This window comes from Nanorana parkeri, unplaced genomic scaffold (genome assembly GCF_000935625.1).
Source record: "Nanorana parkeri isolate BGI_ZX_2015 unplaced genomic scaffold, ASM93562v1 scaffold2059, whole genome shotgun sequence".
Taxonomy (NCBI): domain Eukaryota; kingdom Metazoa; phylum Chordata; class Amphibia; order Anura; family Dicroglossidae; genus Nanorana; species Nanorana parkeri.
In genome coordinates, this window is record NW_017308327.1 from 191,390 (window position 1) to 208,882 (window position 17,493).

General features: G+C 44.8%; 1 protein-coding gene across 1 annotated transcript; it reads right to left on the reverse strand.

Annotated features, from left to right (window-relative positions):
* Window positions 1–278: 278 nt before the first annotated feature.
* On the reverse strand, window positions 279–16,769 carry LOC108800536 (b(0,+)-type amino acid transporter 1-like). Its single transcript, XM_018572527.1, has 6 exons — window positions 16,008–16,769; window positions 12,124–12,257; window positions 8,179–8,308; window positions 5,396–5,520; window positions 2,016–2,103; window positions 279–644 (listed from the first exon to the last, which is right to left on the reverse strand). The coding sequence occupies exons 1-6, from the start codon at window positions 16,752–16,754 to the stop codon at window positions 414–416; spliced, it is 1,455 nt and encodes a 484-aa protein (XP_018428029.1). The 5' UTR covers window positions 16,755–16,769; the 3' UTR covers window positions 279–413.
* Between the last annotated feature and the right edge of the window lie 724 nt (window positions 16,770–17,493).

Below are 17,493 nucleotides of genomic sequence, written 5' to 3' on the forward strand. Positions count from 1 at the left end.
TTGCAATGGATGAATAAGCTATGCAGATTTTTTATAAATAGATCTTATGTACAGGGGCACTGGGGATGCAATTTGATGCAATGTCTTCTTTTACAACAATGAGTCTGATGTTATGGTAGACCCCGCCCACGAATCATTGTTTGAGCAAGATATCGAAATAGACTGTCTCAGTATCTGCAGTGCACAAGCAGATAAGAATCTGTAATGAAGTCTGTGAGAGTCCTTGTAATGTATGGACATAACTGACCAGGAAATGATTGGGCTCTTTTTCTTCCCTAACAAAACTGCAGTTGGGTGCTGCTTAAAACGTATGTGGGTTTGGGTCCAAAATAAAGCAGCAAAAGTCCAAAGGAACTGGAAGTACTGGGATCTGTGCACAGATAAGAGGGACACAGATGGCTCCGGGCTTCGTCTCAGTCGTTTCGCTCAGCTGGAGAAACTTCCAGCAGCAGCTGCAGATAGAGGGTGATGGATCGGAAACATTTGGGAGACCATTTATAACGGACCACAGGAATGTAAAGAAGAACTCCGCTGAGGATAAAGAGCACGACATAGAGATACTCCAGCTGAGGGCTGCCGATGATGGGTGCCAGGACCAGGTACACGGCGGCGATAAGTACAATCACTGGGATGATGATTGGAACCTGAAATAAAAAAGATGTCACGCTTATTGGGAGAAATCTTTTACTTTCAATAAATAAGGGTGGTTGGAGCACGGAAACAGACTTGGACTGAATATAAATGAATTGAATTCAACATGTGAAATGCATTAGCAGCATCCCAAAGACAGATTTGGTAATATATATGATAAGAAAATAATACTGAATAATAGAGACAATTTGTAGATATGAAGGTGATTTATATACTATTCGCACCGCAAATAGCTCTGGGAATCGCAGCACATTATGAGCACTCGGTGCAGGCTGCAGGCTGTGTTCCATCGGGGAGATTTCCCTTTACTTTCTGTTTTGGAGGCATCACTCTTCATATCAGGAACCTTCCTTTTACATCAGGAGCCCCCTTTCACATCAGAAGCCCCACTTCACATTAGAGTCCCCCTTCACATCTGGAGCCCTCGTCACATCAGAGTCCTCCCTTTACATCAGGGCCCACCCTTTCAAATCAAAGTTCCCCTTTACATTAGAGACCTCACTCCTCCCTCCACATCAGAGTCCTCAGTCCTCCCTCCACATCAGAGTCCTCAGTCCTCCCTCCACATCAGAGTCCTCAGTCCTCCCCTCACATCAGAGTCCTCAGTGCTCCCTTCACATCAGAGTCCTCAGTGCTCTCCTCACATCAGAGTCCTCAGTCCTCCCCTCACATCAGAGTCCTCAGTCCTCCCTCCACATCAGAGTCCTCAGTCCTCCCCTCACATCAGAGTCCTCAGTCCTCCCCTCACATCAGAGTCCTCAGTACTCTCATCACATCAGGAGCTGCGGTAGGATGGAGACAAACTCCTGTCTTTTTCTGAATGGATCTCACCTTCCCTGGATTAGAGTCATTCATTTCCATAGTGGCTTTCCTGCACCATGGAAAGGCATGAAACTGTGCAAAAATATCACGGCACCCCTGAGGTAACCAGAAAGCAACCCAGTTGAGGAAGGCTGAACTAGAGTGATGTATTGGCATCACTGCTCATGGTCTTCTTCACATGCAATTGTGCAGAGAGCCAACACCAGGCAATAATACAGCAATGAACAGTATAATAAATATAAATGATCCCAGTGGCTTCCAGTCCGATGTACTGCACTACATGTGAGCCAAATGACTGGATTTCGCTCAGTCCCTGCACTCAGCACCAATTTATAAACAATGAAAGGCACAAAATCTGATGTAATATAGAAACACAAAATAATAGAAGAAGCTATCTATAGTAGGAGAGGTTCTGTAAAGCCAAGGAAAGCAAGATAATCCCTTCAAAGATACTTATCTGTGCTACCATCATTCTCTTCAGCTCAATTCACTCATTTCTTGCTAGCGGATACAGCTAATGAGCAGAACATTTTATGGCTTACTTTATATGGCCTGGGAATATCCGGCTTTTTAATCTTCATATATATCAGGCCAGAAATCGTTGTACCGTAGAAGAGCCAGGCTGTAAAGCTGAATGTAGACAAGGGAACAAGATTACAGTCATCACAATATATCACTGCGCAAACTGAAATGTCCAGTTAGAATAAAGCACAGTGGTGTATGAAATAAGGACAAGGCAATGAAATAAGGACAAGACACTTCAGTAGAAATCATTAAGCTAGCCAAGGCCAGGCTGCAGAGGGCCTACTTTGCAGCTTGAAACTTCTCCATAAGGACAATGCAGTTTAACCACTTGCTGACCGGGGTGTTTATACCCCCTTCCTGTCCAGGCCATTTTTCAGTATTCAGCGCTGCGGTACTTTGACTGACATTTATTCCGTCATACAACGCTGTACTGAAATGAATTTTATACAATTTTTTGGGGACAGGTAGAGCTTTCTTTTGGTGGTATTTAATCACCACTGCAGGTTTTTTTTTTTTACTGTATAATAAAAAAAGTACCGAAAATTTTGAAAAAAAACCTGTTCTCTCTACGTTATGTTATAAAACATTTATTATTACCCAATTTTTTGGTAAAATATAAAAGACGGGGTCACGTCGAGTAAATAGACACCAAACATGTTGAGGTTTAAAATTGCACGCACCCGTTAAATCGCAAAAAACTACCATACTCAAAATTGACCATAGCCGACGATTTAAAAGCTTTTACCACTCATCAGTTTTGTGCTATCAGTGATTGATGACCCTAGAATTATTTGTTTCACTGCGACGTTCGCGGCGATATGTAACATGTGCGGCGCAATGGATGTAATCGGCGTTTTCGCACGTAGGCGGGCTTGACGCATGTTTGCGTGTGGGGGGGGGGGGGACTTTTATTTATTGCTTTGATATGTGATTTTAAATTTTTTTGTGACAAATTTTTTTAAACCTTTTTTTTCCCCCTGAACTTTATTGCTATCACATAGGGAGCAAGCAAGCTCCCTATGTGATAGCCAATTTGCAGTGACAGGTCCTCTTTATGGAGACATCAGGGGTCTTAAGACCCCTAATGTCACCTAGGGACCCCCAGAGAAGCTGATGAAGCAGGGACCTGCTTCACCAGCTTCTCTCCGGTTTCTGTACTGGAGAGTGAAACTGAATGCAGGCAGTGATGTAATACACATCACTGCCTGCATTCCGAAGAGGAAGTGAGGACATCGGTCTTGATGCCTCACCAGTGACGAGCAGTGAGGGTCAGGGAGGCTCCTCCCTGTCTCCTCCCCACACAGCTTGGTTATCTAGCTGTGGGGGGGTTTCAGCGAGACGGGCAGGGCTTTGGGTGGATGGGGCGGAGCTTTGGTGGGATGGGGTGGAGCTTCGGCTGGCTGGGGGATGCCTCACCTAGCACAGAAGGCATGGCACGTCACTGGTTCTAAGTCTATTCCCAGATGCATTTGACCTGCAGTTGACCATTTTGTGATCTGCAGTTGACCATTTTCTGACCAGCAGTTAACCATCTTCTGACCAGCAGCTGACTGTCTTCTGACCTGCAGTTGACCTCCTTCTAAGCCTCATCAGCCTTCTTCAAGTTGCTTTTGCATTGCCATTGACTTATATGGTGAGAGAAATGTAGACCCAGGTGGTAACCTTTTTCGGCCAGGCAGTGTATTTACATAAGATCCAGCAAGTTATAAAACCTGTCCTGACTACTTTTGCCCCCCTGTTGATAAGATGGCCTTAGCCCCTACTCTCGAAACATTTTAGAATCTTGATCTCTAGCGAGGGAGGACCAACAGCGCAATATCTTGCTGGTTTGTTCAGTGGGACTTCAACATTCTTCAAGAAGGTGAGTAGATTGTTATTGGTCTGGCAAAATCTCTAGTGTCACATGGGGATAAGCCTGGCCAAAGACTGTATGATTTTGGAGGATTTAAAGCCCAACTAGAATTTCAGGTTATATCAGCTAAAGACACTCCACATGCATGAAAAGAAAAGGTATGCAAAGTCTTGCAGTTTAGAAAAGAAGCTAGAGTCTGAGTAGAAAAGCTTGTCTCTCTACAGAGGTCCAACATGTCCCCTGCCCAGACAATGCTGGAGCTCTCTCAATCAGCAAGAAGCATGAGATTTGCTGATTGCAGAGCTATAGGTCTGACCAGGGCCGGATTTACTCTCAGTGCTGCCCCAAGGCCAGGTTCTGCGATGTACCCCCCCTTCCCATCAATTTCATTTTTTTTTCCACCTAACTTTATTGCTATCACACAGGAGAAAACAATCCCCTGTGCAAAAGCAGTTGGAGGTGACAGGTTCTCTTTATTGACCCTGTCACCTCCAATACAGGAGTTCTAGGACAGCACTGTGCCGGAACTCCTGTGACAGGTGAGAGAGGAAGAGCACAGCACAGTTCTCCCCTCTCACTGTCTACAGTCTACACGGAGCGGCAGGGTTACTTATAACCCTGCCGCTCTGGTCACTGCAGTCAGAGACTCGGGACTCGGCGGCGGAGGCCAGAACCAGAGGAGAGAGGTAAGTGCAGGGGGGAGGGGGAGAGAGGTAAGTGCAGGGGGAGGGGGAGAGAGGTAAGTGCAGGGGGGAGGGGAGAAGGCTGCACACTGTTTATATGTGAAATCGGCGACATCGGCGATTTCACATGTAAATGAAAAATCGTCTGCCTCACTCTACATTCAGTCCTGCTTGTACAAAGCAGGACTGAATGTAGAGGGGGCCACTTTCCCACAAGGACACCTCTGCCGCCCCTCTGCGCCCTGCCGCCCCGAGGCCGGGCCTCGGTGGCCTTGTGGGGAATCTGGGCCTAGGTCTGACTGGAAGAAGGCATATCAGACCTCTGCAGAGAGACCACTGCTTCGAGGGTTCTTCTCTGCAGCATGTTGGCCGGAGGCAAGCTTTAATACTCATGCTGTGGCTGATTTCTAAAGAAACCCAACTGTACTGTAAACATACAATATAAAGTATGTAATGTTACAGGAGATGGTCAGACACTGAAGAGGTACTAAAGGTGTGGCTGGAGACTGGGGACTTGCTGCAGAAGGCAGTCAGAGACCAGACATAGAGATGTTATATGAGACGGCCCGAGATCAGTGCCATTACAGCACCTTTATCAATCAATGTTCCCACATTTGTGCTCCGTAAAACCACTAGTGCCTGGGAAAAAAAAAATACCTGCTGCTGGGGCCCGAGGGCCACAAAATAAGTACCAAAGTGCTGCTTGTGGTCGTAGGTTGGGTAATATGATTTTATTTGAAGAATGCAATATTTGTAAAGTCTTCTCATACCTTCCTAACCAAAAAAAATTCCGTTTATGACCTGCTTGAGAAGCCAAGATGTAAAGGATGAAAGAGATTCTGCATGAAACGTCTCCACCTACCTGAAGAGGTTTACAATAGTGCTGAAATCTCCGGGAATGATCATTATTAATGAGATAACCGTGGTGAAGATCAGGGCTGGGGACGGCGTCAGCCACTTCACATGAACCATTGAGAGAACGTCCGGCTGCAGATGTAAATGAAACAAATAGGTTTTGTATCTAAAGCAAACATTTTGGATAGAGTAGGATGTGGTTAGAACCCCTGTCAGAATAAAAAGAATTTTATTAACTTCCTGTCCTCTGGATACAACAGGACGTTACAGCAAATCTCTCCTACGTGAGGGAAATACCCTCCTTGATTGTCACAGCAATAAGATAATAAGATTACTCCTCTATTTCTGTTCTTGTGACACCTCAAAATTTGGGATTTTTCTTTACTTTATTTTCACCAGAACAAATGGGGACTGATTTAAGATTCTTTCGCTCAGCATACAGCTGGGCTAATGCCATTCCCACGGCACTACCACCACTAGATGGAGCCGAGGGGCAGAGGAAAGTCCTATGCTCTTCAGCGCCATCTAGTGGTGGCAGTGCTGTGCAAACGGCATTTGCTCAGCTATTCGCTGGGTGGAAGATTTATAAATCAGCCCCATATAGATGATAGATTAGTGGGGGTCAGCTTGCTGGATACAGCACCGCAAGCTCTTTTCGCCAATATTAGTATAAATCACAAAATTATCTTTTATATAATACAGTTAAACCATATCTAAACCCAAGAAGAAAAATGTATTATATATCAGCTTAGCAGTCCTTAGATGTGGTGGCTGCATTTGTTTTCCTTTTAATTAGGCTTTTTTTTTTTTTTTACTCATGATTATGCTAGTAACATACTTCCTGTCTTAAGCTGGAGTGCTGAGGTTGCCTGTTGCTGATCCAAGGTAAATCTGTTTGCAGTAGTGTTTGCAGTAGCCTGTAACACGCTACTGGTCCAAGGTGAGAATGCTCACTCATTCTACTGTATCTATAGAGGAGCAAGCCCTAGGATAGAAAGTGTTAGAGCTACAGCACACCTCCCCCTATCCATCATCACCACCACCATAACATATTGCATTGAGGCATTGTGCCCTGAGGTGTTCTATGTAATGCTGGTTATACAGCTATAGATTATCTGCAGATTTTCTATGGTCAGATGGAAAAAGTGCAACAGATTCCTCCATCTACGCTAAACTGTGTGGATGGAGGAATCTTCCACTGGGCCAAACTTCGGTATCTTGCTAGTCTGGCTCTCAAAACACCTGAACAATCTGATTGGATGCAGGCATTGTTCAGGTATTTTGAGAGCCAGCGTAGATGGAGGAATCTGTTGCACTTTTTCCATCTGACCATAGAAAATCTTTAGAAAATCAATTGCAATGGGTTCTAATCTTAGAAACAAGCACCACACCCTTAAAGGGTTTCTAAACCCTCATGTTTTTTTGCATATATCTAATTCTAGCAAACAGTAGATATATGCAAAAAGTTATTTTTTTTAAACGCTTTAAGAGCGGTTTAAACTTACCCCGTCTTCGCCGCGCGCTCCGGTCCGAAAATCCAAAACTGCTCGGGCGGCCGCAAAGCATCTTGGGGCAGGGCGCATGCGCAGTTCGGATTTTCGGCCGGGAGGCGAGGAGAGACGCAAGGTAAGTCTATGGACGCGTGCACCCGCAATGCAGACACCGTAGGACAGGAAGTGCCAGTAAGCACAGAGGAGTCAGCGCTGGATCAGAGAGCCGCCGCACCGCTGGAGAGAAGGCTGAAAAGGACAGGGAAGAAGCAGATCGGATTAAGAGACATCATTTATGGTAAGTGCTGACATCAACATTGGGAGGAGGGAAAAAGGTTTTTGACTTTAATGTCACTTTAAGTAGAGCAAATTAAGGTCAATGTAAAGTAGGGTTTTTATGGTGCACTATATAAGGGTTTGGTTAAAAACAATGCAAATTATTTTTACATATTAAAAAAACACATTTATATTGGTAGCATAGAAAATTAGAAAGTCTACATTGGATAGATATTGACCTCTAAAGGTGCCCATACACCTTACGACCATTGCAAGACTTTTGCCTTGCGATGGTCGTATGCTTATTGAAAGCTCGTACGATCTGCCCACCTTGGACGGGCAGATCGTACTTGCGATCATCGAAAGCCCGCCCCGCTGAGTGGCGAGCTTCCGATGACCGCAATGCAGCTATCGGACGAGCAGGCTAGAAACCCGCCGACAATCGTACGATTCTTGGCGGGTTTTTGAGCATGTTGGTTCGACAAAAGACGTGCGACCGTACAGTAGAAACGGTCGCACGTCTTTGTTCACACTGCTCGATTCTCGTACGATCGTGGGATTTCGCCCGATTCTCGCACGAGAATCGAGCAGTGTATGGGCACCTTAAGTCCCTAAATAAGTTCTAATGCAACCAGAAGTCACATTAATAAATGAATGGAATCCACCTGTGTGCAGTTACAATGTAATCTCAAAAAATGTTTAGAAATGGCAACATGAGGAACGAGAAGATGAGAAAACAAGGCTGGGATAAGGTTCGAGAAAAGCACCCTTCAGGGTTAAGAGTAAGGATGGGCTCGGGCGTGTTCGCAGCTTCACGTGCTGAGCCCGCCAGGAAGCTGACAGCACGCAGCGCCAATCACAGGTACTGAGACATTTTCCCGGTCCGCAGCTGTAGAGATTGGGAAATGTCTCAGTGCCTGTGATTGGCGCTGTCAGCTTCCTGGCGGGCTCGGCACGTGGAGCTGCGAACACGCCCGAGCCCATCCTTGGTTAGGAGGAATCATGAAGCATTAAATAGACCTACCAAATGGCCCTCTCTGGCTGCCACATAGCACACACGCCCTCCACTAAAGAAGGTTCCGTTAGCTGAACCGAAAGTAGAAAGTGCCACACCAAGAGATATTATCCAAGTCCAGCTTCCCAGCACCTTCACCCTGCAATAACAAAAAGTGATCATTTAAGAACAAGGCATATTGATTAAAGTGTATATCAGGGCAACATTTTAAAACCTCACTACATTTCTGCATTATATGCACATTTTCCTATGTTCTATCTTTTAAAAATACTGCAAGTGCAGAAAAACACCTGCTGATTTGTCAGAAATCCAGTGTGCTCTAACCTCCTGTTTGGGCTGACAACACACAGCTTTTACTGGATTGAGATTCCCAAGCAGCCTTGTCAGTCCTATTTTCTGGACTACTGAACTCCACAATGCAGACATTGATTTCTTTTCCAGCAAAACAATGCTGCTGTTTTTAGGGGCATCCCTACTCTTTTTGCCGCCTGAGGTTGGAAAAGGGGAGGATTGCTGGAGGCGCACGTTACCGGGGTTCAGGTGATGGCGGCACATGCTACTGGGTGCTGGGGGGTTTGCACAGTACCTTTGTCTTGTGTCCTGCCCGGCTCACTGACATCACTGGAGCTGGGCAGGACTTCAGCCAGTATATCCCCCCTCACCCTCAGCTCCTGGAAACCAGTAGGCACACCTGCTCTTTCCCCCCCCCCTAGGGATGGTCCTGGCTGCCGTGATTCCCACTGTGTGTAGGGAAAAGGCTCCTGTGAGAAGTAATTCTGGGAGCATGTCAGGTCTATAGCAAATGCGTTCCTGGCAGCTGCTCCATACGAGTTTTACAAGCCTAGTGATGTCGCAGCAGAGAGTAATAAAAATAAGTTGGGGGGGGTCAGTCGGGTGATGGTGGCATACATTACGCAGGGTAGGGTTGGTGGTGTGTTGTTAGCCGCGCATATTATGGGGGGGGGTTTGGGTTGGGTTTGCACTATACCTCTGTCCAGCTTACCACCCAGCTCACTGACTTCACTTGTCAGGAGCTGGGTGGGACGCCCGCTTGAATCAACTGCCTCAGGCCGCCTCATTAAAGGGTTGTCCCTGGCTGTCTTGATTTCCAAGAACCTGCTCACACACTGTGTGTAAGGAAAGGGCTCCTGGGGAAATGTAGTTCTGGGGGCATGTCATGTCCATAGGAATTGAGTTCCCGGCAGCTGCCTCTGCAAGAATTTTACAAGCCTGGTGATGTCACAGACAGTAATAAAAGTTGTTTCTTGCCTCAGGACCAAAGTAAAAGAAAAAAATAATGTTGATGTTGACTGGATTTGTCACTGTTCTGATAAGCTCCGGGTACAGATGGAACAAAATGACACAACCATGCCACTACAGAGTAATGCAACCATCCTTCTACAAGGGCTTCCTTGGTTGGGATTCTAATGGCTTGTCTCATCCCTAAACTAATAAGGAGGACATTACCAAGTCCAAATTTTCTCCTTCTCTTTCTCCGCTTACATCTAGGAGAGCCTTGCACGTAAAAACCTCAAATTCTGTATCCTAGAGAAGAATAAGTTGATCCTTTTGTAGCGCCCTCTAAAATGTCGCTATTCAATTTAGAGATACCTGGACTGTAACCAGTCTAGATACTGATTATACAGAGCTCTGCATTCTATAGGTGTCCCTGAGTCTGCTGGATTGATTTACCATTATGAATACCTTTATGTTTATACATTTTATTTTGATCACAAGTTGTATAGATCAGCTGCCCCATGACTGAAGGGAAGGCTCATGAAGCCTGTATTTAATCATAATGCAGCTGAAACGGAACTGGCCTTATGATAAAGAACCTTGGAGCAAAACGTGTCAAGGCATTCCAGGACTGCTTTTGATGTGCATCACCATTTAGAAAATACATTTCCCGGTCTTTGGATGTGCTGCGTGGATCTATTTATTTCTTTTGGTAGTTAAACTTTGGAGTTAGGCAAGACTTTGGTGTCTGCTGAACACTGGAGGTTGGCACAGGCTGGGTTCCCTAGCAGCAGCAGGTTCTCCTTTAACCCCTTCCCAACTCTACCCTGAATTAAATAAAATACACTGCCTGGCCAAAAAAAAGTCACCACTTGGATTTAGGTAAGTAAACAGGTCAGAGCCTTCCATTGGATAATTACTAGGTTCAGCAACATTATGTCCCCAAAAAATGAGGTCAGCTGCTACCTGAATATACTGAATGATCAGGTTTTTCCATCAATGGATTTTTCTTCCCTGATGGCACATTGGGCATATTCCAAGATGACAATGCTGAGATTCATCGGGCTCAGATTGTGAGAGTGGTTCAGGGAGCATGAGACACCATTGTCAAACATGGATTGGCCACCACAGAGTCCAGACCTTAACCCCATTGAGAATCTTTGTGATGTGCTGGAGAAGACTTTACACAGTGGTCCGACTCTCCCATTATCACTACAAGATCTTGGAGAAAAATGAATGCAACTCTGGCGGGAAATAAATGTTGTGACATTGCATAAGCTTATTGAAATGATGCCATGGTGAATGCGTGCCATAATCAAAGCTAAAGGCGGTCCAATGAAATATTAGAGTGTGACCTTTTTATGGGCCAGGCAGTGTAGTTTTAGCCATACATACACTCTAAGACAAACTTTATCAACTGAGGTTTATCTGGCTTTATCAGGGTTTCCTTCAAATTTTCCATGACAAAGGCTGCATCAAGGACCTCCCACAGCCTTCAGAAGAGGAGAGAAGCCCACATCCGTTCAAACCTTCTCCACATCCTGCTGGCTGTCATGCAGATTGTAAGGTAGGACTCTGATGTGAAGTGGGGACTGAGGAATCTGATGTGAAGGGGACTCCTGATGTGAGGGGGGTTCTGATTGGAAGGGAGCTGCTTATGATAAATGGGGGCTCTGATGTTAAATGGGGTCTGTGATTTTTTTTTTGTATGGGGTTCCCCCTTAAAATCCATTCCAGGCCAGACCCCTATCTAGGCTAAGGATCTGGTAGAGAATTTTTTATAATGTGTTATATTTATTATAGGTATTTATTAGGGATGCACAGATACTTTTCGAGTACCAGTGCCGATACTTGGCATTTTCATGAGAACTACCAGGGTTGCAGCGGTTGCAGCTGGGACCGGGCTCTGGCGTTCCACCACTGTCCTGAAATCATTAGTCTGTATTGATTTAGAAAAACTGTCACATGACAATAAACAAAAATGTATCAGTACTCATACTTGTAAGTACTCGGCAAGTACCAGTACCTTTACTCGCAAAACTGGTATCTGTGCATCACTTTATTTATAGTTATAAAAACAAAATCATACATTACAACAGAGATGTACAAATCCCAGGAGCTCCGTGTGCTCCTTACAAATGACAGCTGCCTCCTAACTTTTGAATTTTTCTCTAGTGTAGTCTTGGAGCTCAAAAGTATCGGTACATGTACTCGTACTTGTACCGAGTACTGTACTTGGTATCTGTGCAACCCTAGTATTTATATAGAGTCAACAATTTACGCAGCACTTTACATAGCGGGCATTCACATCAGTCCCTGCCCTCAAGGAGCTTACAATCTAAGGTCCCTATCTCAGATGCATACATACAGGGACAATTTTGAGAGGAGCCAATTAACCCTACAGCATGTCTTTGGAGTGTGGGAGGAAACCGGAGTACCCGGAGGAAACCCACACAAGCACAGGGAGAACATGTAAACTCCTTGGAGATAGTGAGCTGGCCAGGGTTCGAACCAGGGCCCCCGAGTGCTGCAAGGCAGAAGTGCTACCCACAACGCCAATTGTTACATTTATATTTAAGACTGGGGTGCCTTTAGATTCTGCATATTTTAAAGGGTGCCATGGCTGAATAAAGGTTGAGAAACGCTGGTCTAAAGGATAGCTTCATTCATGACCAACTGAAGACCCCAACAAATCAGAATTGTCATTAACAAACTTACCCCCAACTGATAGCCACGGCGTCTGAAGAGAGAAGTTCCTGTGGAGTCATTGCTGCAAAATAGCTGACATTAGCCAGGAGATAGATGCATGTTACTAGCGGAATTGCAATCATCACAGCTCGCGGCAGAGTCACCTGCAAGATAGAAAACAGCAAAGTAATGAATTCATAATCTACTACGGGGTTTATTACTAGTGTTCACTCTTAAAGCACCAATAAATTGCTCAGAGCTAAACGCTGAGCAGATACATTCCTTACAGTGTAGGGCACCGATACCATACGCAACATGGGAAAAGCAGAAAGAGGACATGTCTTGCAAAAGCTTACAGTCTATTAATTATCTTATTATCATTCTATTAGTCTATCATGTCAACATTTATTGTATATCTTGTAAGCATTTTTAATGGCTCCATTTTCCCTTTTAAACTGTCTGTGAGTTCTAACAAACTGGCCCATCAAAGCTCTGGTTAGCTGTAACTGTTCTGTGTTGTTAAAGGGTTTCTAAACCCTCCGGTTTTTTTTGCCTATATCTACTGCTATCAAGCAGTAGATATAGGCAAAACATTAAAAAAAAAAACGCTTTAACCTCGGTTTAAACTTACCCCGTTATTGCCGCGCGCTCCCGCCCGAGAATCCGAAACTGCTCCGGCGGCGCAAAGCATCTTGGGGCGGGCGCATGCGCAGTTTAGATTGTCGGCCGGGAGACGAGCAGAGACGCAAGGTAAGTCTATGGACGCCTGCACCCGCATGCAGACACCGCTGGATCGGAAGTGCCAGTAAGGACAGAGGAGTCAGCGCTGGAACGGAGAGCCGCTGCACCGCTGGAGGGACAGCTGAAAACATCAGGAAAGAAGATCGGATTAAGAGACATCATTTAAGGTAAGTGCTAACATTAACATTGGGGGGAGGGGACACATTTTTTTGACTTTAATGTCACTTTAACAATCTAAATTACTGTATTTCTTCATTAAGACCTCATTTTAAAATTAGATCTATAAATGGGCCGGTATCTTTTTCCTAGGTAGTTTATTGTGGATGCCAATAGGGAATGCTAAGAGTATAAGGATGGGCATTATTATGTATTTCAAATATGGTTTTGCAACACGTTTTTAATTATGTATAAGGCCTCATTCACACTGCCGCGCGTATATGCGCTTACCGGCATATTGTACCATATGCAAATAAATGGCTCCATACACATAGCTGCGTATGGAGCCGTATATTTGCGTAACATAAAAATGCGCAAAAACAGAATAGAACTGAGATGCGTCCGGGCAGCGTATTTTACGCGCATACACGCGTGTTTGCGCGCGTATACACACGGACACGCGTACAGCTCATTAAAATTCCTATTACAAATTATGCATTCTGGGATTGCATATAGTGCACGCATATATGCGCGTATATGCATATACACACGTACATACGCGCATGTACGCGTATATACACAATATACAATTTTGCTCTTGCGTTGTGTGTGAATGAGGCCTAATAAGCAATATTATAAATACCAAAAATGTGGATTACCCCAGCTGCAGATATATGACTATTTGGGGCATATTTATAAAGCAGTGAATGTGACATTCACCAAACATTTACGGCATGTGTCTCTTCCTGGTGCATGGGTTTTAAATTACAGTGCCTGACTCATCTGCAGTGAATGTTTGGTGAATATCAGATTACCTGCTTTTTAAATATGGCCAACCTCTCCCTCAAAGTAAATCCCAACACAACTACGGTATATACTAGTTCTGTGTATTTGGGATGAGTGAACCAGGGAAGGTTCGGTTCACAGGAGATTGGACAAACCCAGGAAAAAATCTGATAAACCCGAACTTCACTGAAGTCTGTTGGAGTCAAACCTTTTTTTTTCTCCCTGCCCTCCCCAAATTTTGTTGAACACGGGTAGAGGAAACTAAGCACTGCCATGAGGAACATGTACCAATGCAAACATTTTTTTTAATACTGTTAAGCAGAGGCGGCTCTCTAATTAGGCGAGTTAGGCGGTTGTCTAAGGCAGGGCTTTCAACGGCCATCGCAGCGGCGATCCCACCTATCATCTCTCGCCTCCTGGTCGCTCTGTAGCTGCAGCGGGCGGGGAGGAGAAAAGCCGGTTCAGCTGCCTCTCTGATGGCCGCTTCAACAGTCGGGCTCCTCGGCGGCAACGTGCAGCTTCCTCCACCCACTCCAGCTCTATGGGCTGGGAGGAAGACTGCATCACCACCATTGGCCTGATAGCAGGAGAGCGGGTCCTGGGGAACAAGAAGGCGGCTAGAGGCACCATGCTGGGCTGGAGGCTTCACAGGAACAGGAAACATTGCTACTCCCCCAGCCCCCACCAGGAGAGGAAGAGGGCAGAGCACCTGAACATCAGACGATATACAGTATATGCACAGTAAGTCTCTGCACTCCGCATCACGCCCCTGACCTCCGCACTCTGCGTTATTACTGACTTCTGTATTACAACTGACCTCCGCAATCTGCATTATTACTGACCTCCGCACTCTGCGTTATTACTGACCTCTGCACTCTGCGTTATTACTGGCCTCTGCATTACAACTGACCTCTGCACTCTGCATTATTACTGACCTCAGCACTTTGCGTCATTACTGACCTCTGCACTCTGCGTTATTACTGACCTCTGCACTCTGCGTTATTACTGGCCTCTGCATTACAACTGACCTCTGCACTCTGCATTATTACTGACCTCAGCACTTTGCGTCATTACTGACCTCTGCACTCTGCGTTATTACTGACCTCTGCACTCTGCGTTATTACTGATCTCTGCACTCTGCGTTATTACTGACCTCTGCACTCTGTGTTATTACTGACCTCTGCATTACAACTGACCTCCGCACTCTGCATTATTACTGACCTCCGCACTTTGCGTAATTATTGAACCTCTGCATTCTGCGTTATTACTGACCTCTGCACTCTGCGTTATTACTGACCTCTGCATTATTGCTGACCTCCACACTCTGCGTTATTACTGACCTCTGCAATTTAATTTTGACCTCTTCACTCTGTGACTTACCTCCTTCTGACCGATGCACTCTGTGCATTACTTCCACCTGCACTATGTGCGTCAGATCCTTCTGGCCGCTGCACTGTGCGTATTACCTCCTGACCTCTGCACTCTGTATGTTTCTTACTACTGACCTTTGCACTTTGTGCATTACTTCCTTAGTGTTAGGGTTTTGTGTATAGTTATTTGTAGAATTAGATATGAGATGGAAATAAAATTCTAGCTCTAGGAGCTGTGAGTTCCTGGCTTTTGGGATTAAAGGCTAGTCTTAAAACATACAATTGATAGTTAATATTTTTATTATCGTTTGCATTTTATTTTCATTATGGGTTTCTCACGTTTGAGTTTCACCTAAGGCCTCACAAAGTCTAGAGCCGCCTCTGCTGTTAAGTGGGGAGAGGATCTTTTAATGTGACTATAATGCTTGGGGGATGTCTTAAACCTGCATGTGAAATTTTGTTCATTCAAGAAAACATTTTCATCCTGCTCCTTTGATTTTTTTTATCACTAAAGTTGAAAACGATCATCAATCCATTATTAACTATTAAAACAAATTGATGAACATTTCAAAAATTACATTTTTTTAAACAAAATGTTGGTGTTTGGCCATCTTTAGTATCACTGATACTTTGGGTTGTCCTGACACCAATACATGACAGCATACAATGGGCTGGGGGATGTAAGTTACCCATTGTATGCTGCCATGTATTGGCGTCAGGAAAGGAAAATTACCGATAGGTAAGTATACAATTTTCCGTTGTCCTGTACCTCATTCACAGACAACCCAGCGAGTCCCTTGAAATGTGAAATGGCTGATATGTAAATGCCTGTTAAAGACGGTTTACAATACACTGACTAACCTCAGGATTCTTCACTTCTTCAGTTACATAGTTCAGGTTGTTCCATCCGTCATAAGACCAGAGTCCTTGATAAAAAGCCACTCCAACTGGACCAAAACCTGCAGCTGTGTTTTCAAAGGCATTCTGAAAGACCTGAGTGTTCCCTTGGGCCAAGAGGACCATACCACCCACAATTATGACCAGCAAGATCATCAGCTTGGCAGCTGTGAAGATGTTAATAATGGCGGCAGAAAGCCTGACATTGAGGCAGTTGATGATGCTCAGGACAAGGATACAGACAGCCGTTGTACACTTCAACACTACCTGTGGTGGTGGGCAGTCCTGGTAGAAAGCAGCCACCACATATTCTGCAAAACTTAAAGAAACTGCAGCAATGCCAGCTGGTCTGACCACAATGACCGATGTATATGCCAGGAGGAAGGCTGGTAAGGTGCCAACATTCCGTAAGATATAAATGTAATCTCCTCCAGATTCCTTAATGACAGTACCAAGTTCAGCATAGGAAAGGGCACCCAACATCGCCAGAATGCCACAGGCTGCCCATATTAAAAGGCTGGCTCCAGGGCTGCCCATGTAGTAGAGGACCCACTGTGGAGACATGAAGATACCAGAGCCAATCATGGTGCCAGCTATCATTGACACAGCACTAACCAGGCCAAGTTCACGTTTGAGATGTAATTTTTCAGTTCCGTGTTCCATTTTCCCATCATGGGATGGAGAAGAGTCTTTTCTTATCCTTTCATGCATCGTGAAGTGTCTTCCGATCTCGGATCCATCTGAAAAAAAAGCTTTGCTTTTTCACAGCTAAAGAGTGACAGGTAACACCAAAGTTAATTATTACTGAGTGTACAACGTGCAAAGAACATTGCAGGTCTTCAATGATTGCAGTTAATGATCTATTTAAAAAAGTAAGGCATATTACCAAGTATAATGAGAGCATGAGGATACAATCAGCTATGAATTATTCTTTCATTGTAGGCTACTATGGAGGCATGCTGTTCAATCAAGGATACAAGTCAGGCATGGTTACCTGCAAGAATTTGTATTGGCTGATTAGAAAGGTGAGCCAAATATTGCCTGCCTCCCCAGTAAAATAAATCAAGAGCAAAACAAATAGACTAGGGTGTCTTCTATCAAATCTGTTTAAAAATGACTATTGATTATAGAGTGAACTCCTGCAATCAATCAAATTGAAAATTTAGCTGGGACTAAGGCTCTGTTCACACCTAGGCGTATCGAATATGCGCGTTTGTCGCCCGTTCAGTGACGCCCGTTTTTACCACGATTCACTGTAAAAAACGTGCGTCAAACGCGCGTTTCCGAGAGCTACTTGGCTGTATCCCAATGGAAACGCGCTACAAAAACGCCGCAAAGAAGCTCATGTACCTTTTCAGGCGTAGGCCGTTTTGTAGCGCGTTCAGACGGGCTGAAATACGGCAAGGTGTGAACCATACCCATAGAAAACAATGGGATTTTCATGTTTGAG

Bases quoted from the DNA above. Each gene is read 5' to 3' on its own strand.
- LOC108800536 (XM_018572527.1), bottom strand. From the start codon at position 16,754: ATGCATGAAAGGATAAGAAAAGACTCTTCTCCATCCCATGATGGGAAA. The intron at 12,258-16,007 runs GTTAGTCAGTGT...TCTATCTTGCAG, and splicing joins AAGAAGTGAAGAATCCTGAG to GTGACTCTGCCGCGAGCTGT. The intron at 8,309-12,123 runs GTAAGTTTGTTA...TTGTTATTGCAG, and splicing joins GCCGTGGCTATCAGTTGGGG to GGTGAAGGTGCTGGGAAGCT.